The sequence below is a fragment of the Zalophus californianus genome, chromosome 1 (assembly GCF_009762305.2).
Source record: "Zalophus californianus isolate mZalCal1 chromosome 1, mZalCal1.pri.v2, whole genome shotgun sequence".
Classification (NCBI taxonomy): domain Eukaryota; kingdom Metazoa; phylum Chordata; class Mammalia; order Carnivora; family Otariidae; genus Zalophus; species Zalophus californianus.
This window is the reverse complement of record NC_045595.1, coordinates 213,279,055-213,302,780: the sequence shown is the minus strand read 5'-3', so window position 1 is coordinate 213,302,780 and position 23,726 is coordinate 213,279,055. Positions and strand designations below refer to the sequence as shown.

The 23,726-nt window shown below is 43.9% G+C and overlaps 1 protein-coding gene across 1 annotated transcript in view; it reads left to right on the top strand.

Moving 5' to 3' along the window:
- Positions 1-20,252, top strand: part of LOC113916743 (heat shock transcription factor 2 binding protein) — a 98,265-nt gene extending 78,013 nt beyond the window's left edge. The window contains exon 9 of the mRNA XM_027583609.2: positions 19,498-20,252. Within this exon, the coding sequence (XP_027439410.1) occupies positions 19,498-19,706 (209 nt within the window). The 3' untranslated portion in view covers positions 19,707-20,252. The remainder of the gene's footprint in view (positions 1-19,497) is intronic.
- Positions 20,253-23,726: the final 3,474 nt, after the last annotated feature.

Genomic DNA, 23,726 nt, shown 5'->3' with positions numbered 1-23,726 from the left:
GTGTGCCAGCTGATGGATAGGGTGCCAAATTGGTTTTTGTCAGATCTCCGTGCTGAATAGATTGATGGCTTGAAAGGGCATAGCAGAGTGACTGCAGTGTTTTCCAGGGGGAAGGCTTGATGATGGCAGTCTGCTAAGAAACCTGCCCGGCCCATGGTCTGGGCCCCCTCCCTCTTTGAGGGCCCAGGAATGATCTGGATAATGAAAGGCTGCCTTGGGGGTATACTCAGTCACAGAAACTGAGGTTTGTAGGGCTAATGGAGTCCTTGATCTCAGGGCAGTCACTGCTAGTGACTAGGACCCTTTTGTCCCCATCCAGAACACCTTCCTCATTTCTGACTCTTTAGCAAACCAAACTACCCATTGCAGAGTTGCCTCAAAAGCATGGGAACCAGAGCCAAGGGAAGGATGTGCAGAGTGTGCAGGCAGATGACCTGAGAAGCCTGGGGGGTCTCCTTTGTCCCTCAGCATCGCACTTGGCTCCAGTGGTAGGCCTGTATCCTGTGCCTTCTAAGCATGCTCCTCGGCACTGCCTCTCTGTGACCTCTTGCCCTGCACGAGCCCAGACAGCCCTCCAGTCACACGGTCTGCCTCACCCAGGGAGGTCATGCCGTCTGCCCTGTCCCTGCTTCACACACAGCCGTAACCTGTGGTTTGAAGCCCATCGTGTCTGATCAGCATCTCTCAGATGAATGAAGGAGCTTGGTCTGGCTTCTGGAGACTGCAGCGAGTTTTCCAACCTTCTAGCCACGTATTTTCAATTAAGTTCCTAATTTATACATTTGAAGGATGTGGGTTTGCCTCCTTCCGCCCTGAAAAGCCAAACTGGTGTCCCCTGCTCTGCACATTGCACAGCCGGTTTGTGGTGTGCTTGAGTGTGCAGGAGCCCAGCACATGTGGAGTGGCCTCTGGTCACCCGCCCATCTGTTATGTGGAGCAGCGGCTTTCAGAAAATGATTTTTCTAGGACCACTGTGCCAGCAAGTGGGGGAGCCAGGATCAGACACATGCAGGGGTGTGGCCGTGACTTCTGGGGAAAATGGTCTTACATTCACTCTCTGTGGATTCATTTCATTTTTTTCCCCTGCACATCAGTGACCTCACGAGTCACCAGGCACACTGCTGGTGTCCTGGAGTGGGTGGGGAAGGCAGGGCTTCAGAGTTGCTCTAGTGAGGGGCAGCTGGGCCAGGGCATCATATGGGTTTGAGAGGGGCTGAAGGGCTAGGGATGGGAGGGGTGAGGTGTGTAGTAGTAGAAGGTAGGAGAGGAGCGACCTCGCTTGGGGGAGAGGTAGCCAGCCAAGCAGAGGAATGTCTGTGAATGCATTTAAAGCAGAGGAGTGGCACAGAATTTCATTGGGTGTGAGAGACTTTGTGGGTCTTCTAGGGTCTGCATTTGTATCAGGTGACCTCTTGAGGATCCCTGGATTGTTTGCAATGAAGAATATGTTTATGCATCTTTATGTTTTGAATATACATGAATTTATTATGAAATATGAAATTATTATCCATGACTAATATTGTATGCAACATAATGTAGTATATAAAGTATTTCTGACTTCTGGGGACCTGTGACACCATCCATTTATTTGCTTTGTGACACCACCTTACTCTTTAATATGTTGTAGCACATGTTCTAATTTAGATTGGCTTATTTAATTTCCAAATATTTGAAGATTTTCCATATATATTTTTATTATTTTTTTAAGTAGGCTCCATGCCCAGTGTGGAGCTCAATGCAGGGCTTGAGCTCACAACCCTGAGATTAAGACCCCAGCTGGAGCTGAACCACCACGAGTCCCTATTTTATTTGAATTCTAATTTATTTCCACTGTGGGCAGAGAATATACTATGTATGATTCCAATCCTTCTAAATTTATTGAGACTTGTTTTATAGCCTCAAATATAGTCTATCTTGTAAATGTTTCACATGCACTTGAAAAGAGTGTGTGTTCTTCTGTTGTTGGGTGGCATTTTGTATAACTGTCAGTACTCTGAAGGTGGTTGATGCTGCTGCTGAGGTCTTCTCTATCCTTCCTGGTTTTCTGTCTACTTATCCTGTCAGTTATCAGGAGAGGGATGTCAAACTCTGTGAGCATCTCTGTGGATTTCGTTTTCCTTTCACTCCTGTCGGTTGTCACTTCATGTGTTCTGCAGCTCTGTTAGTGGCACATACATGTTTAAGGCTGTTATGTCCGCTTAGGGAACTGATCATTACACAGTACCCTTCCTTATCCCTGGTCATGATCCCTCCTCTGAATTCCACTTTGTTGAGGTCAGTACAGCCTTCTTCTGATCAGTATTAACATATCTGTTTGTACGTATGTATATACAAAATACACATGTAAAAATACATAATATAAAATGTATATATACATCAAAAACATATTTCCATTTTTTTAACCTACCCTGCCTTTATATTTAATGTGATTTCCTTGTGTTGACCTTAAAAATAAAACTGCCAGTTAATTTACCAGCAAAAATGGATTTATTTGGAAATAACAGAATTGCAGCCCACAAGCAGCTCGCTAAGGCAACCCTGTAGACAAGTCAGGAGAACAGAGCAGAGGAGGCTCTTTTATAGAGGATGGGAGGGGGTGGGGGCGCAGGCTGTTGTAAACAGAAAGCACAGCAGCCAGTAGGAGCTCTGGTTCGATTCCTTGCCCAGTGCTTCCTTATACGCGCTATCCTCTGGGCTCAGTAAAAACTCTGGGATGGCCGCGTGCTCTTGGTTACTGACAAGAGAATGTGACTACCTTACTTGGCACAGCCCGGCAGCTGGGGAGTACCACATCTGGTGTTCGTATCCTGGCCTTCTGACTACAAACCCTCTGCCTGAGCTTGTGTGTTTTCTCCTGGGCCATGCTGAATCTATAAAGTCCACCGACATGGAATATGAAATGTAGAAATTATGTGTTGCCTTCATTTAACAGACACTATGCCATTCTGAGAATTCTGTGTTTGCCAGGGGTATTTCTGTTATGCTTATTGACATCTGCTTATTTTAATGTATTTTGACATGTGTTGAAGTGGGACTAATTCGGCTGTGGCTCAGGCTCTGCCTGTGTATCAGAGCTGATCCATCTGCCATGCAAGAGTATTTTAGAAAAGGAGCAAATTCCTACTTGGGCTAAGTAACACCTTTCCCACTTCCCTGTCTGTGTGACCTGTTGTCTAAAGTGTCATGTTGAAAAAGTTGAGTGATTTTGGAAAGAGGGAAGTGAGGAATCTGTTGCTGGAGTGTAATTCAGAAACAGATGAGCTAATGCAAGAAGCCAAGATGTTCACATCCATTATGAGGGCATTTTAATTCATAAAGGTTGAAGTTATAATATCTCTTTGGATTTTTAAAGAAAAACTTAGAAGTAAACAAAGTAGCCTACTACATAAAGTTCTCCTAATCCACCTCAGAGTCATCTAATGGTTGATGCATTAGGTTCCCAGACCTTCAAAATCCACTTGTCTAGTGGGAGCCTTTCCAGATGCCCCATCCCCACATCTGATCATTCCTTCTTGAGTGTCCCATGGTAAATATTACAAATGGAGTCATCTTTGCACTTTCTGATCTCTTGCTTGTTAATGGCCTGGAATTATTTTAATTTAAGAAAAAATCTCTAGGTAAGAGAGACTAGAGGTTGTATTTCTTTGTCTCCCATAAAGTGTATGTGTTGGGCTCAGCGTCCCATCTCTAGTCCCTGCTGCTGAGCTGGGGGTTTACCTGCCCCCGTGGCTGCTGGTGCCCTGGGCCGGCACCCTGCAGCTTGCAGCCCTCGGGCAGCTCACTTACTACAGGTATTCACTGAGCTCTGAGCCGTCCTAGGAACTGCAGGTTCAGAAGTGAACAAGACGGAATTCTTCCCCATGGAACTTATATTCAGGTGGAGAGACTCGACGACAAACAGAATGGTGTCTGCCATTTGGTACAGATAAGGGGCTAGCAGGTGATGGGGCGGGGCTGCTCTCCGGGTATCTGAGCGAGGCCTGCATGAACTGCAGGGCTAGCCACACAGAGGTCTGAGGGCAGAGCCTCACAGCCGAAGCAGGGTAGTGAGAAGGCCCTGGGGCAGCGACGGGCGAGGAGGATGTGGGAGTGGAAAAGGCTGGCGAGGGTTGGGGAGCATGCGGAGAGCCAGAATGAGCTTGGGAGACCACCCGTCAGACCAGGGCCTGCCCCTGCTCAGAGCCCTGCCCAAGGTCTCCACAGCTGTCCCCAGGCCTTGACGGCTTCAGTGCAGGAGGAAGAGGAGGAGGGAGAACAAGGAAGGGAGATGGGGTGGGAGGAAAACCAGGAGGGCGCGGTGTCCTTGAGGCCCGGGGAAGGCAGCGCCGCCTGACGCAGCAAGCCACTGTGCCGCGAGCTCCCGAGCTAGCAAAGCCATAGGAGGCGGTAGGCTGCGGAGGCAGGGGCTCAGCTGTGTGGGTGGTGGGTGGGTTGGGGGGCCAAAGCCCAGCCGCTTGGTCCCTCCCCTTGGTCAGTGGTGCATGGACAAAGCTCAGATAAGCTACCGGCTCAGTGTGGCATGACCATTTAAACAGACACTCCGCACTGGACACCTCCCAAGGACGTGGGGCCAGAATCTAAGGCAGCAGCACTGATATCTGCGTCTGGCTCACAGAGGGGCTCTGAAGGCAGTTCCAGGAGAGGCTCCCATGACATTCTGGGCAGTGGCGGTGTCGCTGGAATGAGGATGTAGGCTTCATCCCTGACTGCCTTGGTGGCAGGTCCAGAACTCTGATGGAAGGGTTCCTCTCACCACCGGAAGTGCCCGGAAGACCCCCACCCCTGGCTTTTTCTGTTTCCTACATCGGCCACCTAGCAGGACCCTCCAGGCTGAAGAGCTCTTTCCTGGAGCAGGGGCACGGGCAGCTGCCAACCCCCACCCTCTTCTTCCAGAGCAAACTGTTGATGGGGGAGACCAGTTTGCTTCTGTTTGGTTTTGTTTCATCTAGTAGATTTTGATTTTTGTGGGGAGAAGTTAAAAATAAAATTATATTTTAATTGTTCTTGTAATTTAATAGGGTTCTGTGGTCAAACCTTTTGTAGTCACCTTGAAATTCATGGGTTTTATCAGTCTCTGCGTCCTTTCCTCCAGACAGGTTGAAGCGTGCTCGCCCTCCCTTCCCTGTGCTTGCATGTCTAGATTATCACTGCGTTCCCCAGGCATGTTGCCTTTTTGGGTTGGTTTCATCTTTCATCAGCTCTTTGAGAGAAGATAGGGCAAGGTGTTGGGCTCTCGGGAGCTCATCCCCTAGAGGACCCCAGTGGCAGAAGAGCTCTGCTGCTGGCCGAGGGGCCGTTCACAGAAGGTTGGCAGGACGCCTGGCCGGGGTTAGATGCTTCCCAAGAAAGGATTTGCTCACTGTTTTTGTATCCAAGTGCTAAATTTACTCAGACTGTTATTTTAATATGAGGACTCATACGGCAATATTAAACATCATGAATTTGATCTGTCTTAATGCTTAAGGCTCAGTAACTGTCTCCTGGTTAGAGAATTAGAGAATCGGGTTTGGTTGACTTGTGAAGATGGATTTTGGCTTTATTTTAATGGGATTTTTTTTGAATGAATTTTTCCTCCCCCACAGAGAAGTAATTTTAGAGAAATCTTTTGTGGTGTTTCAGGAGTAACATGCACTTACATTTATATGTAAGGGCACGTGGGTGCCTCCATAATCTGAATTAGTCAGATGTCATTGTTGGGCCCTTTGGATATCTGGGAAAGCGTGTTCTCACCAGAGGGACCAGCGGTGCAAGAGCCCCAGGGCCGGAGTGTCCTGCTTTGTTGGAAGGACACCAAAGGCCTGCGTGGCAAGAACGGGTCGCTGGTGGAGAGAGTGGGGTGCGGTTTGTTCCGTGTGGTGTGGAAATTGCTATTTATGGGATGCCAGCTACGTGCCGAGCATTTTGGTAGACACTTACATGTCTCCTCATTTGGTCTTTACGGTAACGATGTGGATGATTTAAGCCTTCAGTTTACAGCTGAGAACACAAACACCTAGCAAGCCTTTGTTTCAGTAATTTCGCTGAGATGATGGTGGTGAGTGACTCTAAATGACGTGTGTCGCCTCCGTACGCTGCTGCTGCCTTCTGTCGTGGGGGTGGCTCCCAGTTCACCTCAGATTTTAGTTTGTGCACTTAACGTATGGATTTTTAAAGACAAGGGTAATCACCAGGTAAGTAAAGAGAAAGAGATGTGTCTGTTTTAATTTCAAGCATGACTGAGAACAGAAGGACCCTCTGAACATATATGTGAGCATGTGTGTGTCGGGAGCATGTGTGTTGGGGCGTGTGTGCACGAGTGTGCGTGGGAGCATGTATGAGAGTGTGTGTGGGAGCTGTGCTTTAAGGAGCCAGTTCAGCCACCCGGAAATCCGTCGGGCTGGGTCCCGGGAGTTTTCTTTGTGTCCCTGCGAGTGCCTGTGTTGGAGAAGCGTGGCACTGGGAGTCAGTGCCTGTGACAAGGTCTGACATGGGGTGTGTGGATGTCTCAGTGACCTGTCGTCGTCCTCTAGTCCTTAACTAGCTACAGCTCAATCCCCAGAGTACTGTGTCGCCATGTCCTTCCTTCCCCTGCCCAGTAGGACACCTGTCAGCATCTGGGGAACTAGGGCCCAGGGGACCCAGTTTGGGACCAGAGCTAACTTGATGATGAGGCGTTTGGAGAATGGGAAGGGATAGCGAAGGGGAAGGTGGGCAAGGGGAGTTCTTAGACCTTCCTTCCTGTCTGAGGGCTTCTTTCTAAGGAACCTGGGTCAGCACATACCAGCTTCAGGGTAGAACATTTCAGTTCTGCTTGTATTCAGAGAAACACAATTAAAAAATTCTTTATCACCTTATTGAAATATGGTTACATCTTGACCTTCCAGTTTGGATTTTCCCCCAAATCCCTGCAGATAGTAATAGGGAAGTTGCCTGCCGCCGAGTCTGTGGCCCGCAGTCAGCCTTCTGTCTCAGGGACCCGCCCAGCATGGGCAGTGTGCACGGGGTCGGCACACCTTGCAGAGCTGCTTGTGGATGTGATGGGTTACTCAGACCCGACCACAGGCACAGCTCCTTCCAGATGCTGCTGCTGGGGACAGATGTGACTCTGTGAGCTGCGTGCTTACCAGAGGTGTTTGTGACGGACGCCAGTGACGTGAGAGCTCAGAGCTGTGGAGGATGTTACCCAGGGAAGTCACACTGCTGGTTTATAATTGCTGGAGGCTCTCCTGGCGTACTTCTCTCTCCCATATCCTCCTCACTCCCAAATGTAAAAACATTCACAAAGAAATCTGTGTACTGTTCAGGAGGAAGCAGGGTATGGTGCCGTGATTTCCTGTCCATCTAAGTGCTCAGTAGGACTTTATGAGAAGCAAACATCCGCAGAATGTCAGGAGGGGACTAACTTGATACAAATGTAGAAAACAAGCAGAATATTATTTCATTTGTTTTGAGTTGCCTGAGCTTTAATAATGAAATAGTGCTTAGAAAAATAGTGTGGTCTACATAAATGATTTTCAAGGAGAGGCAAAGCTAATCTGTGTTGATAGGAATCAGAACATTGGTTGTGTAAAGGTAGGGATTGACTGGAAGGGAAGGGGTATGAGGGAACTTTGTGATGATGGAAATATTCTGTATTCCATTAGGACTGTGGTTTATATGGGTGTATACATTTGTCAAAACTTTTTGAATTGTACACATAAGATTTGTGCAGTTGATGTAAAATTTAACTTCATTTTGACAAGACCATCCAAGAAAAATGTTTTTATTCACATAATTTTACACTCTGTGTAATAATTAAGAAGCAGAGTTTATTGTATGTATCCTTGTTTTTATTCTTTTCATTGTTTATTTTTTCTTGGTGTTCCAAGATTATTTCTTTTATCACTTTTTTCCTGTTTAGGGAATGTACTTTAGCAGTTTTCTTTTCAGTTTATTCTTTCAGACTTAGAGAAAAGTTGCAGAAGTTGTACATATGAGATTGTACAAAGAAAGAAAAAATATTGAAAGCCATGTGAGAAAAATGGCACATCACCCACGGGAGAAAAATGATTCAGTGATACTCACCCTGCTTCCCCTAATGTTAACACCTTCTGTAACCATGGACTGGTTATTGAGACAGGAAATCCACATTGGTACACTATGAGAACCTCATCCGCAGCTCTCATCAGAATTTTGCCAATTTTCCTACCACTCTTCTTTTTCTAAAAACCGATGTAACTCATAAACAATGAAATTCAACTATTTATAGTATATAATTCAGTCATTTTTAGTATGTTCACAGAGTTGTGCAAGCATGAGCACCATCTATCCAGTTTTAGGATATTTTCATCACTCCTAGTAGAAATCACCATGCCCATCAGCAGTCACCGCCTTCTCTTCACCCAGCCCGTGGAGACTGCTAATCTGCTTTGTGTATCTGCAGGTTTACTTCAATCTGGGCCATTCATAAAATTGGAATTGTATACTTTGTAGGTTCTTTCATTTAGCATGTTTTCACGAACCATCTGTGTTGTAGTGTGTATCAGTACTTCATTCCTTCTCATTGCCAAATGCTCCACTGTGTAAATACACCACATTTTGTTTATCCATTAGTCACTTGATGGACATTTGGGTTATTTCCACTTTGGGGCTGTGGTATGAATTGTCAAATTAACACTTATTAAGTGGAGCAAAGGTTGCTGAATGGTGAGCTGCAGTTCAACAATAGACCACAGGAAGAATTGAAAAAGAGGTCCTGGAGGACACCTTAGGGAGCCACACGGGGAGGTGAAGGCAGAGTGCAGACAGAGGGAGGCAGGGTGTGGGCCAGGTGTCTTTATCGGGTCTGTGGGTGGAATGCTCTGGGGTTCCTGGGCTAGGGCTGGACTGGTCCGTTCAAACCAGAAGGGTGGGGCTCAGGTAAGCCCCATGGGGCGCTCATCTAAGAGACACATAAGGGGAAGATGCTGGGAGGTGGGGTGGGGGGGCTGTTCATCAGGGCTGTGGGAGAAGTCCTACCAGGGACTTACATTTACTTGTGACTCGGTTGGCTGTTTTCTAGGGCACACATGTGCTTGAGAGGCTACCATTGGTTTCAGGTCCCTTCAGGCCATTTGATCAAACGAAATGGGTGGTGAGGCAGCAATCTTAGGGAGTAGCGGAGCTACACTCTCAACAGGTTGTTATTGAACAGTGCTGCAGCAGATGTTCCTGTACAGGTTTTTGTGTGGTGTGGCCTTGCTGTTAGAGTGGTCTGCCGGTGACGGGTTTTCTTAATTTTCTTTCCTCTGAGGATGTCTGGAGTTCCTCTTCATTTCTGAAGGACATTTTCACTGGGTATAGGATTCTGGGTTGATGATTCTTTTCTTTCACATGTGGAAAGTGTTGTGTTACTTTGTTCTGGCCTCTGTGGGTTCTGGTGAGAGATCCAATATCACTGGATTGTTTTTCCTCCCATGGGCAACGTGTCATTTCTCTCTTGCAGCTTTCAAGGTTTATTTTCTTTGTTTTTAGTTTTCAGAAGTTTGGCTATGATGTGTCTTGGCATAGATTCCTGGAGGTGTGTCCCAATTTGAGTTTGCTCAGCTTTTTGGATCCGTAGGTTTGTGTTCTGCCAAATAGGGTAAAATCTAAGCCATTGTTTCTTAGAGTATTTTCCAGCCCTACAATGATATGAATGTTAGCTCTTCTTTACAGCCCTTTTGGACCCAGGGGCTCTGTTTATTTTTTCTCAGTCTTTTTTCTCTCTGTTACTCAGATTGGGTAATTTCTATGGTCCTGTCTTCCAGGTCACTGATCTTTCCTCTGTCCCTCCCATTCTTTCTCTGTCAAGTTTAATTTCAGTCATTGTATTTTTCAGTTCTAATGTTTCCCCTTTGTTCTTCTTTATATCTTTGATTTCTTTGCTGAGGCTTTTTTTTTTTTTTCATTTGCTTCCAGCAGGTTGCAGTTGCTCATTGAATAATTCTTATATTGGCTGCTTAAGAACGCCTGTCAGATAATCTTCATATCTACATTGTTTTTGTGTTGGAGTCAGGTGAATGCCTTTTCTCACTCTGTTTGATTCACTCATCTCCCAACCCACAATTGAGCCATCTATAGGAATGTTCTCTGTCTCAAGTAATAAGTTTTTCATGACTGTTTTAAAAGATAAATTGAGTAGTTATAGCTCAGAATTTGCTAATCTGTGGCCCGAACAGACCTAAGTTCCGTGTTATTTTCCTCCTGTACAGTTTTGGTAAATAAGCTGATTACCTTTCTCTTAGTCTGTATTCCCTACCAAGCTGATTCTTTTTACCGTGTGTGTTGGGCTTCCTGATACTGTCTGTGCATCCCATGTCGTCTTCTCTCTTGGTATACTTCCTTGTTTAGGTGGAACAAGTCCTGTCAGGTCTCCAGAGAATGGGTGTGTGGGAGACAAAACTTTTGAGATATTATGTGTTTGGATTGTCTTTATTTTACCCTCACCTATAATAGTCATAGTTTGGCTGAGTATAGAATCCCAGGTTAGAATTATTTTTTATTTCTGAATTTTGAAGACATTATTACTTTATCTTCTCATGTCCAATGTTGAGCAGTTTTGATTCCTGACTTTTTGTATGTGATCTGTTTTTCCCTCTAGAAGCTTATAGAATCTTTTTGTTTCATATTTTGAGTGGAAATTTTATGCTGATATGCCTGGTGTATTACATGTATATTTTATTAATTTTGGTGGAAATGAAAAGGGCCCCTTTCAGTTTGGAAACTTATGTCTTTTAGTTCTAGTAATCTTTTTTCAATTATTTTGAATCATTGAATCATTATCAAGTGATTTCCTCAGTTTTCTCTCTCTGGACTGTTATTTGGATGTTGAGCCTCCTATTCTAGTCCCCTTTTTCTTCTATTCTCCATCTCTTTGTTTTTTTTTAGCCCCACTTTTGAGAGATTTCCTCAACTTTACTTTCCATCCTTCTCTTTGAGGTCTTCATCTCTATCGTGCATTTAATTTCTAACTGCCTTTTTTTTGGAATTAAAAAATATAACATCTCGTTCTTGCTTAATGGATGATATAACTTCTTTTTATCTCCTTGAGGAAGGTATTAATATTTTTTAAAAATTTTCTTCTCATTGCACAGTCTTTTCTTTTCCCTCCTTTGGTTTCTGTTGAAAATGGTGACCACCTTTTTCTCAGGGGTCTGGTGATGGGCATTGTCTTCTCATGTTTAAGGGTGAGATGTATAGTATAACACCCATTCATGATAGAAACCCTCAACAAAGTAGGTCTAGAGAGAACATACCTTAACATAATAAAGGTCATATATGAAAAACCCACAGTGAACATCATATTCAGTGGGGAAAAACTGAGAGCTTTTCCCCTGAGGTCAAGGTCAAGACAAGGATGTGTACTTTCATCTCTTTTATTTAACATAGTACTGGAGGTCCTACCCACAGCAATCAGACAACAAAAGGAAATAAAAGTCATGCAAATTGGTAAGGAAGATTAGGAAAACTTTCACTATTTGCAGATGACATGATACTGTGTATAGAAAACCCTGAAGACTCTACCAAAAAACTACTAGAACTGATAAATGAATTCAGTGAAGTCACAGGATACAAAAAATCAACAAAGAGAAATATGTTGCATTTCTGTACACTAATAATGAAGCAGCAGAAAGTGAAATTATGAAAACAATCCCATTTACAATTGTACCAAAAGTAATAAAATACCTAGGAATAAACGTAACCAAAGAGGTGAAAGATCTGTACTCTGAAAACTATAAAACACTGATGAAAGAAATTGAAGGTGACACAAAGAAATGGAAAGACATTCCATGCTCATGATCAGAACAGATATTGTTAAAATGCCTGTATACCCAAAGCAATCTACAGATTTAATGCAATCCCTATCAGAATACCAATAGCATTTTTCACAGAACTAGAATGAACAGTCCTAAAATTTGTATGGAAACATGAAAGTCCCCGAATAGCCAAAGCAATCCTGAAAAAGAAAAAAAAAATGGAAGTACCACAATTCCAGACTTCAAGTTCTATTACAGAGCTGTAGTTATCAAAATAGTGTGGTACTGGCACAAAAACAGACACATAGACCAACAGAACAGAAATAAACTTACAGAAAGCCCAGAAATAAACCCACAATTATATGGTAAATTAATCTTTGACAAAGGAGGAAAGAATATGCAATTGCATTACTGGGTATTTACCCCAAAGACACAAATGTAGGAATCCGAAGGGGTACGTGCACCCCGATGTTTATAGCAGCAATGTCCACAATAGCCAAACTGGAAAGAGCCGAGATGTCCATCGACAGATGAATGGATAAAGAAGATGTGGTATATATACACAATGGACTATTATGCCATCAAAAGGAATGAGATCTTGCCATTTGCAACGACATGGATGGAACTGGAGGGTGTTATGCTGAGTGAAATAAGTCAATCAGAGAAAGACATGTATCATATGACCTCACTGATATGAGGCATTCTTAATCTCAGGAAACAAACTGAGTGTTGCTGGAGTGGTGGGGGGTGGGAGGGATGGGGTGGCTGGGTGATAGACATTGGGGAGGGTATGTGCTATGGTGAGCGCTGTGAATTGTGCACGACTGTTGAATCACAGACCTGTACCTCTGAAACAAATAATACATTATATGTTAAAAAAGAAGAAGAAGAAGAAGATAGCAGGAGGGGAAGAATGAAGGGGAGTAAATCGGAGGGGGAGACGAACCATGAGAGACGATGGACTCTGAAAAACAGACTGAGGGTTCTAGAGGGGAGGGGGGGTGTGGGGATGGGTTAGCCTGGTGATGGGTATTGGGGAGGGCACGTTCTGCGTGGAGCACTGGGTGTTATGCACAAACAATGAATCATGTAGCACTACATCAAAAACTAATGATGTGATGTATGGTGATTAACGTAACAATAAAAAATTTAAAGGAAAAAAAGAATATGCAATGGGAAAAAAGTTTCTTTAACAAGTGGTGTTGGGAAAAGTGGACAGCTACATGCAAAAGAATGAAACTGGACCACTTTCCTACACCACACACAAAAATAGAAGATATATTAAAGACCTAAATGTGAGACCTGAAAACATAGAAATCCTAGAGGAGAGCACATGCAGTACTTTCTCTGACATCAGCCATGGCAACATTTTTCTAGATATATCTCCTGAAGCAAGGGAAATAAAAGCAAAAATAAATTATTGGGACTTCATCAAGATAAAAAACTTCTGCACAGCCAAGGAAGCAATAAAACCAAAAGACAACCTACAGAATGGGAGAAGACATTTGCAGATGACATATCAGGTGAAGGGTTAGTATCCAAAATACATAAAGAATTGATACAATTCAACACCCAAAACCCAAGTAATCCAATTAAAAAAATGGCCAGAAGACATGAACAGAGAGTTCTCCAAAGAAGACATTCAAATTGCTAAAAGACACATGAAAAGATGCTTAACATCACTCATCTGGGAAATACAAGTCAAAACCACAATGAGATACCACCTCACACCTGTCAGAATGGCTAAAATCAATAACACAAGAAACAGCAGGTGTTGGTGAGGATGTGGAGAAAGGGGAACCCTCATGCACTGTTTGTGGAAATGCAGACTGGTGCAGCCACTCTGGAAAACAGTATGGAGGTTCCTCAAAAGGTTAAAAATAGAACTACCCTATGATCCAGTAATTGCAGTACTAGATATTTACCCCCAAAATACAAAAACACTAACTCAAAGGGATATGGGGAATCCCTGTGTTTATAAGCTGCATTATTTATAATAGCCGAACTATGGAAGCAGCCCAAGTGTCCATTGACTGATGAATGAATAAAGAAGATGTGTGGTGTATGTATATATATGTACATAATTAAATGCATGTATAATGAAATATTACTCAGCCACCAAAAAGAATGAAGTCTTGCTATTTGCAGTGATGTGGATGGAGCTACAGAGGGGAAGTGGGTGGGGCAAATGGGTGTGATAGGCGATGGTGATTAAAGAGTACACATATCGTGATGAATACTGAGTAATGTAAAGAGGTGTTGGATCACTATATTGTACACCTGAAGCTAACATAACACTGTATGTTACCTACATTAGAAAACACAATGGGAGGGATTTATGCTGATTGGAAGCCCTAGCATGTGGGTGAGGCTTGGGAACTTGATTGACTGCAGTGAGAGCTAGCTCAGCCATTCCCTGTGAACCCACAGGTCAGCACCGTTAGGTGTTTTCTCTTAGGTCGTTCAGATTGGCTGGAGAGGACTTACCTAGTCTCCTGTCTGTAGGGCAGAGGCCTACAAACTCTGGAAACAGAGTAGGGAAGAGGGAGTGTCTTAGAATTTATGGGTGTGTTTTCACATAATTCATGTGTTTTCCAGAGAGAGCCTCCATCTTCAATTGTGCCTAGTGTCCCTGCTCCAGAGATTCTTTAGAAAATAACCAGTCCTCGAGGGAAAGAGCAATTGCTTAGGGGCAGGGAATAAGGAAGAGGGTCCGAGATGTAATTGTTTCCTTTTTTAAAGGTCAGCCTTATTGAGTTAAAATTTTACATAGAGTGAAATCCACTTACTAGTACTGAGTTCTCTGAGTTGGGACATACGCATATATTACCGTGTAACCACTGCCATAATCAAGACACAGGACAGTCTCATCACTGCAGAATATTCTCTGTGCCACTTCGTGGTCCTCCGCTCCTCACCCCCAGGCCCTGGCAACCGCAGCTCTCATTTCTCTTCCTGTGGTTTTGACAGTTCCAGAATGGCATATATAAACAATCATGATGTGTATAGATTTTAAAGTCCAGCTTGTTTCTCAGCGTAATTCGAGATTCATCATGTTTTTGTGTGTATCAGCTGTTAATTTCTTTTATTGCTGTTTATGTTTTTACTCTGTGGAGATACCATGGTCTCTTTAGATCTGTTCATCAGTTGAAAGATGTTTGGGTTATTTCCAGATTTTGGCAACTATGAGCAAAGACACTGTGAATAAAATATTTGAAAATACATCTAACCAAAGAAGAGACATAAATGGGAAGTAAGCACGTGAAAAGATCTGTCTTTTCCAGTATTTTGACAATGTTTATTGGGTTGTTTTGTTGTTGAGTATTTTTGAGTTTATATTCTGTATTCAGTTGGTTTTTTTTTTTATAAACCTGTTACATGTTTTACAAGTATTTTCTCCTGGCCTACTGGTTTGTCTTTTCATTTCCTAACTATGTCTTTTGAAGTGCAGATGTCTTTAATTTTGATAGAGCTTATTCACTTTTTTTTTTTTGTGGATTGTGCTTTTGGTTTTATATCTTAAGAAATTCTTACCGAGCTCAAGGTTACAAAGATTTTCTCTTGTTTTCTTCTACAAGTTCTTGGTGTTTTAGGTTTTACATTTAAATCTATTATTAATTTTCACGTAAGTTTTTTTATGTGAGGCAAGGTATGGATTCAAGTTCTCTGTTTTTACGTATGGGTGTTCAATTTTTCCAGCACCAATTTTTGAAAAGGCTATTATTTTTTAAATTAAATTTTTTATGGTGCAAAAAGGTACTTTTGTTATAGCACTGGGATGGGACCATAGGCTAAAAGAGTTGCACTGGGGTTGGTGAGGAGTGACTGATTATATACTTTTAAGTTTGTGGAGAGAGGGGCAGGGGTAGAGATCATGTAAGTTTCTAAGGCATTTCTTTCTGTTTGCTGGAAGTAGGGCGTACTGGATCTTGAAGTTCTGGCTATTTGTCAAGATAAGGTTGTATTTAGTTTTTGATTAATTATCAACATTAAGGCAGCCATGAGTTACTTGAGGAATTTTTTTTTTTTTTTTTTTACAATTTATTTATTTTAGAGAGAGGGAGAGTGAGAGCATGTGGGGAGAGGGGCAGAGGGAATCTTCAAGCAGACTCCCCGCTGAGTGTGGAGCCTGACACGTGGCTCTGTCTCACCACCCATGAAATCATGACCTGAGCCAAAACTAAGAGTTGGACACTTAACTGACTGAGCCACCCAGGCGCCCTGAGGAATCTTTTTTTTTAAATCAATTAATTTAAGTAATCTCTGTGCCCAGCGTGGGGCTTTAACTCACAATCCCAAGATCAAGATTCCCACTCTCCACTGACGGATCCAGCCAGGCAACCTGAAAAGGCTATTATTTTTTCGATTAAAATGCATTTCTAAAAAAAATATAAAATGCATTTGTATGTTGGTTGAGATTTTACAAAACTGTGGTCTGTTCCAGTGTTCTCTAATCCTGTTTCATTTATCTCTATGATTGTCCCTTCACCAGTATCACAGTCTTGATAACTATAAGTTTTGAAATCAAGTACTCTGAGTCCTTCACTGTTTTTCTAAATTGTTTTGGCTGTCCTAGTTCCTTCACTTTTCCAAATAAATTTGAGAATTAGTTTGTTGATTTCTACAAACAAGCTTATGGGACTTTGATTGGGATTGTACTGAGTATGTAGATCACTAGGTAGATTGACCTCCCATAACAATATTGGGTCTTCTGGTCCATAAACATGTTGTATCTCTCAATTTACATAGGTTGTCTTTACTTTCTCACATCAGTGTTTTATGGTTTTCAGCATACAAATCTTGCACATATTTTATAAGATTTATACCTAAATGTTTTATGTTTTTGGTGCTATTGTAAATGATAATCTTTTTTTTCTTAATAAAGAATTTATTTAAATAGAAAATATTTAAATATTTTTTAAATAGTATTTTATTATGTTATGTTAATCACCATACATTACATCATTAGTTTGTGATGTACTGTTCCATGATTCATTGTTTGTGCATAACACCCAGTGCTTCACGCAGAACGTGCCCTCTTTAATACCCATCACCAGGCTAACCCATCCCCCCACCCCCCTCCCCTCTAGAACCCTCAGTTTGTTTCTCAGAGTCCATCGTCCCTCATGGTTCATATCCCCCTCCGATTTCCCCCGCTTCATTTTTCCCTTCCTGCTATCTTCTTTTTTTTTAACATATAATGTATTATTTGTTTCAGAGGTACAGGTCTGTGATTCATCAGTCTTACATAATTCACATTCTGTTTCCAATGTATCCTTACTGAAATGTGGATACAATTGATCATTGTATGCTGACCTTGCTAAACTCAGTTAGTTTGTGTTGTTCATGGGTTCTGTGTTTTTACTGATTTTCTTTCCTTACTTTTTAAAATCAGGAATGGAAATAACATTAAAGTTTTCAACTCTAGTTGTGAATCGATTTGCCCGTAGAATTCTATCGTATTTTGCCTTGGTCTTTTGAAGCTGTGTTATTCAGTACATACGTAGTTGAGACTGTTACGTCTTCTTGCTGTGCTGACCTCTCTGTCATTAGGCAGTGTTGCTCCGTAGTCCTGGTAACACTTCTTGTTCTGAAGTCTACTTTGTTGGGTAATAATATACGCTCTGTAGCCCCCTTTTAACTAGTGTTTGTTTGGCGTATTTTAAAGATTTGTTTTTACTTTTAACCTTTGTCTTTATCTTGGGTGTCTTGTGGGCAATGTATAGTGAAGTTTTGCTGTTTTATGCATTCTCTGTTTTCTAATCAGTGTGGTTATACTGTTTTCATTTAATGTATATAGAAAGAAATACAAAAATATCTCCATTTCTTTTTTCCTCTTTTTTTGTTTGTTGGATTATTTTAATATTCTGTTTTATTGATACTGTTAGCTTATCATTTACATTTTAAAAACGTTTTTATGATTTGCCCTAGGGTTTACAATACAGCCTTTAATTAATCTTTAAATAGTACTGTCCTGCTTCAGATGTACTGTAGGAACCCTACATCAGTGTTTTCCCATCTCTTCATCCTATTTAGTTCAGATTCCTTTTCTAGTTGTTCCTGTAGCTGGGTCATCTCCGAGTCTGGCTCTGTTGATTACTTCATCACTCCACTGTGGGCCTTTTGTTTCCCTGGCTTTGTCGTAATTTCTGATTGAATGTTAGACATCGTGTGCAGGGCAATAGAGCAAACTTTTTCTGTAATGGGCTGGATAGTAAATATCTTTAGGGCCGGGCCATATATGGTTTCTGCTGCATATTCTTCTCCCCCCTCTCTCTTTTTTAAAAACTATCCCTTTAAAATATAAAAATCACTTTTGGCTTACAGCCTGTACAGAAATGTTTCCCGGGCTACATTTGGTCTCTGGGCCATAGTGTACCAGCCTCTGCAGCAGAGAATGAGGTAACTGGTGTGTACTTGTGGACATGGCTATGCCTCCTCTTCTGCTGGGCTGTCAGTGCGGGATGAGATGGGTGTGGGTTTTGTTGCTGCTGTGCTTGCCTTCTGTGTACCATTAGGCTTCAAATGCCTCTCTTTTCCTTGCGCTCAGTGAGGGTGAGGGCTGAGCTGCCCGAGTGTCTTCCTCAGTGCCCTGTTCCACCCTTAGCTGTTGGCCTTCCCTTTGCGTCTTTGTTCAGGGGGTCTCCTTCCTTCCTTTTGCTCCTTTCCCAGCTGCAGACTGCTCTTATTGGCTGCTGGAAGTTTGCTGGGCTGATGCTGGAGGACAAAGGGAGTTCTCTGGTGTTTGGTTCAGCTCCTGTCCATCTTTATCTGGGTGGTGGGGCCTTCCCAGCGACCCTGTCCTCCTCCTGGTGGCAGCCACAGTCTGCACCAGGTCTTTGGCAGGCCCATACTGGGGAAAGTTGCCCCCTCCTCCCCCAAAGTAGGAGGACTCTAACGATCCAGGCCCAGGATGTCCTGCCCTCCCTCCTGGATAGAGTACAACGGTCTTCACTGGGCCCTGGGGGCCCTGGGTTAACAGCAGGAGCCTCTGGGCAGGCTTAGTGTGTGGCAGTTCTCACTGAGGACTTACTTAGTCTGCTCTTGCAATCGTACTCACTTCTTAAAAGGTTTAAGTGTAGTGCTAAGAAAGAGGTACTGATTTTGAGCCTGGTTCCAATTACGACATTCAATCAAGAAGTGGATCGATGGCATACTAAAGTTTCCCAGTAGGGAAGAGTAAGTAGTAATGAGAGTTGGATCCCTCCTAGTTAAGAATGTAGCTTTGCGTTGGGCTATTTGCGTCTAGCTGTGTTTCAGTGGTGCTACAGTGCGTGCAGGGTACCAGGTTCTGTAACTCTAGAGAGGATTCCTCAGGGACATGGTAACACTGTGCATCCTGCAGCCTATGACTCTGGGGAGCCCGGGGGCCCCGAAGAGCTGCCATACCTGTATGTGTCCTCTGAGGCGTTGATGCACTTGGAGTACAAATGGAGTAATACCTCTTAAAACAATCTTATGTGGACAGAGTTGGAAAAAAACATGAAAGGCCCTCTCATATTTTTCATTCAGCATCTTAAAATTATGATTGTGAGTAGTATTTGAAGATGGATGTCACTAAATCAGTGGTCATTGAGGTTTGTTGTGTCACTCTTATGAGCTAAGCTTTTGCCTCAAGAAGTGACACTGTTTCTCAGTCAGCTGGTAGTTACTGAATGGTCAGACCTGTCGTTCAGAAAGGCCAAGAGCTCTTGAGGGATAGACTTTGCCTCTGTTTCTATAGAGTCTCGTTCTAACCAGAAGCGTTCCCTCTCTCTCCCAGACCCGGACGCAGAGGTGTGTCTTCATGCACTGCGACTCGTCCAGTCTGTGGTCCTGGAGCCAGAAGTCTTCTCCAGGTTGGCCTCCGAGTTCTGCAGCTCCTTGCCCCGGCAGCTCATCCTGGCAATGGCCAAGAGCCGCAACCCGCACCTGCAGACCGTGGCCCAGGAGCTCCTGGAGGACCTCCGTGCCCTGGAGCGTGATGCATAGGGGCACTCGGTGTGTCCCTTCCCCTCCCCCAAGCCCCCACTTTGTGTTCTGAAACCATCACCGTGCGCCATGTGTTATAGATGGTAGAATGTGAGTGACTCGAGAGGGATGTGAATGCATATGTATCCACACAACTTCCTCCTGGAAGGGAAAGTACCTGTGGGTGGCTGGTTAGCCTGGCCAAGGGGCAGCCTGAGGAAGAATCCATCCTTCTGGAAAGGCCCATGTCCTGTACCTGGAAGAGGGCCGTCTTCGAGTGGCTTCTGCTGCTCAGTAGAGTGGGTTCCCCTGCACAAAGGGGATGAAATAACCACCTGCCCCGTTGGTCAGCATTTTCCTGAGATACATGTTTTGAAAAACAATTCATTCTCTCTCTAGTAATTATAATTAATACCCTAAAATTCAAGTTTACCTTTAAACCTTTTGGTGAACCTGCTATTTCAGGTGACGTTGGACATTTTGGTTCTATTTTTTTGTGCCTGTTTTATTTTTGAATAAAGAAAGCCAGAAGAGTTATCAATGTACACAACTACTCTTTTCTGAAATGTTATAAACTTGGTATTAGGAAGCCTTATATTATAATGCAGATACTTGGTGGGTAGAAAAAACTCTCGTTATGTTGTTCTGGGCACTTGACTATACACTCAGAAGTCCCGCTTTTCTTATAAGAAATATCATGAAAAGGGCCTCCTAGACGAGAGCCCATGCCGTTGGGTGAAGTCCTTCAAATAACGTCTGCTGGTGTGTCCCAGGGTCCCTGCAGCACGTAAATCCTTCTCAGCTGCGCCTGGGCCGCTGACAGAGCGCACGGGACACACTTCATTTCTCACAGACACCGTGCACGTGAGAGCCAGAAGTTCCATCCAAGTCACCCCGTAAAGTCGCATCAGGGAGCACGTTTGCTCCTTTCTTGTGCTGCTTCCCTCATGGTGATGCTGCGAGTGCTCGGGCTCTGGGCACCCTCTCCAGTGAAGGAAGGTGCTGACGGCCCCTGCGGTGGCGGCCTCGTATACATTTATAACCTGTGTCTGCTGTGGGGCATGTTAGAAGAACTTCATTTTTCTCTGAAGTCGATTTTATAGGCAACGTGTGGTTTATGGCTAAGGCTGAAGCCACAAGCGCGGAGGAAGGCATGGGGCTGGATCTCAGGAGCCGGCAGATTGTGGAACACTGCCCGCTCATCGGAGCAGAGAGCTGTTAGAAGAGGCAGCTTGCAATTCATGGTGCAGAAATCAGTCCATCTGTGTGCTGCGGTTCTGTAGGTCTGACTACGGGCGAATAAAATTGAGGGTGTTGTGTGTTTGTACTTTTTCTAGCATGGTATTTTCTTTTTGGGTATTTGATAAGGTGACGGGAGATAAACTAGTGTAATTAGCTTGTGCTGCCTCTAGAGTGCAGGGTCTTTTCCTGCCAAAGATGGGATCTGCAGCGTAGAGAGACACAGAACTGGGCCAAAGCATGAATTTTGTGTAGTTTAGCTAATTAGTAGATGGATGTGATGAAGAAAGATACTTTATTTCCTTTAATTATGAAGTGCTATAGGGATAGCAAGAGTCCTCATGAAAACTCCCTTCAGGGAGAAACACATGATAAATGCATGTTTTGAGCATATATCATAGGAAAAGTACTTATGGCCAGTTTTAAGGTATGGCTTAGCCTTTCTAATATTTCTGTTTCTCATGTGAAGGTCAAGGAGACATAAGAGTTCTAACAAAGTATGAATAAAAGCATGTGCTTGGCAGTGTTTGGGGTCTCTTGTGAATTTAAAATCAGAAACAAAGGCAGTAAAATGGCACATGTATTTTTAAATTTATTTATTTATTTTTAAAGATTTTATTTATTTGACAGAGAGAGATAGTGAGAGCAGGAACACAAGTGGCAGAGGGAGAAGCAGGCTTCCCGCGGAGCAGGGAGCCCGACGCGGGGTTCGATCCCAGGACCCTGGGACCGTGACCTGAGCCGAAGGCAGACGCTCAACGACTGAGCCACCCAGGCGCCCCTAAATTTGTTTTTTAAAGAATTCCTCTTATGTTAAGTTGAGGCACTCTTTATTTCTCCTTGGTGCTGTCAGTTTGTCTGTAAAGGCATGGAGCCTGCCAGGCCGGCCGCCAGGCCTCACACCACCCTGCCCTGCCCCCGAGGGTGCTCAGAGCTGCCCTCTTGCTCACAGAGCTGGGAGACCCTCGTTCAGAAGCAGACCCATGCTGCGGCTTTGAGGATGGCTCTCCATAGCTGGGTCTGCACATGGTGCTGAGTGGGGTTGAGAAGTCCTCACCCCGGATATGTATGTAGCCCCATGCCTTTTACTTAGTTCAGAGGATTTTAAAATTAATGAGAGTACCAAGCAGAGCATCGCAGGTCTGGGGCTTGAAACCAGCGCAAGGCTGGCCGTCGGACCAGGGACAGAAGCAGGGTGTCGGTGAAAGTTGTAAATATGCCTCTTGTACTGGTTCTACCAGGCCTGCCATGAGCTCTGCTGTCATGACATCAATGTGAATGGAAAAGGTTGATATAAATACTTTTGTAGACTTACTAATTTCCTGAGAAGACTTGAAGACAGGGTTTGCTCTGTTTTCTCCTGTGATGTGGATGCTGACTCCTGACCACAGTAGGGCCTTGAGGGCAGGTCCTGGTGTAGTGGGGACACAGTATAGGGTATAGCACCCCATAGGGATGAGGCTCAAAAGGCAGAGTGACGAACCCAGCAGAAGCTCTTTGATACTTTTCCAGGCCAGACACAGGTGGGGAGGTCAAGAGACAGCTGGTACGCCTGCATCTTGGCAGAACTCGTCTGTCGTACTCACGGCTGTCCCTCTGCTCTGAGAGTGTGCACATTTAGAATTGTCTCCAGAGGTCGAGTAAGTGTGGAATTCAGTGGCATTAAGTACATTCACAGTGTTATGTAGCCATCACCACTGTCTATGTCCAGAACTTTCTGTCATACCAAAGAGAAACTCTATACCCATTAAACAAGATCTCCTCCTTCCCCCGCTGCCCTCTTCCCAGCCCCTGGTATCCTCCATTCTACTTCTGCCTATGAATTTGACTGCTCTACATACCCTCCTGTAAGTGGAATCGTAAAATATTTGCCCTCCTGGGTTCAGCTTATTTCACTTAGTGTAAAGTCTTCAAGGTTCAGCCATGTTGTATCATGTGTCAGTTTCATTCCTTTTTATGGCTAAATAACATTCCATTGTATCTACATACAGGCACACCTCAGAGGGATTGCAGGTTCAGTTCCAGATACCCCACAACAAAGCAGATATGGCAATGAAGTGAGTCTACTGTTCTGGTTTCCCTAATATGTGTCTAAAAAACACAATGTATATGCCTTCATTATGAAATACTTTATTGCTAGAAAATGCTAACCATCATCTGAGGTTTCAGGGAGTTGTGATCTTTTTGCTGGTGGAAGGTCTCCCCTCGATGTTGACGGCTGCTGACTGTTCGGGGTGGTGGCCGCTGAAGGCTGGGGCGGCCACGGCAACCTCTTAGAATAAAACAATAATGACGCTTGCCACATCCGTCCACTCTTCCTTTCATGAGCGATTTCTCTGTAGCATGTGATGCTCTTTGATAGCATTTGACCCACAGGAGAACTTCTCAAATCCTGCTGCTGCTGTATCACCTAAGCGTGTTTAATATTCCAAATCCTTTGTTGTCATTCCAGCAGCCTTTACAGCATCTTCACCAGGAGTGGATCCCCTCTCAAGAAACCACTTCTTTGCTCATCCACGAGAAGCATCTCCTCATCGGATCAAGTCTGACCCTGAGATTGCAGCAGCTCAGCCCCATCTTCAGGCCCCACCTCTAACACTAGTTCCCCCACTGTTTCCACCACATCTGCAGGGATTTCCCCCACTGAAGTCTTGAACCCCCAAAGTCCTCCACGAGGGCTGGCATCAACTTCTTCCAAACTCCTGTTTGTGTTGATATTCTGACCTCTCCCCATGAATCACAAATGTTCTTAATGGCCTCTAGAACAGGAATCCTTCCCAGAAGGTTTCATTTCATTTTGCC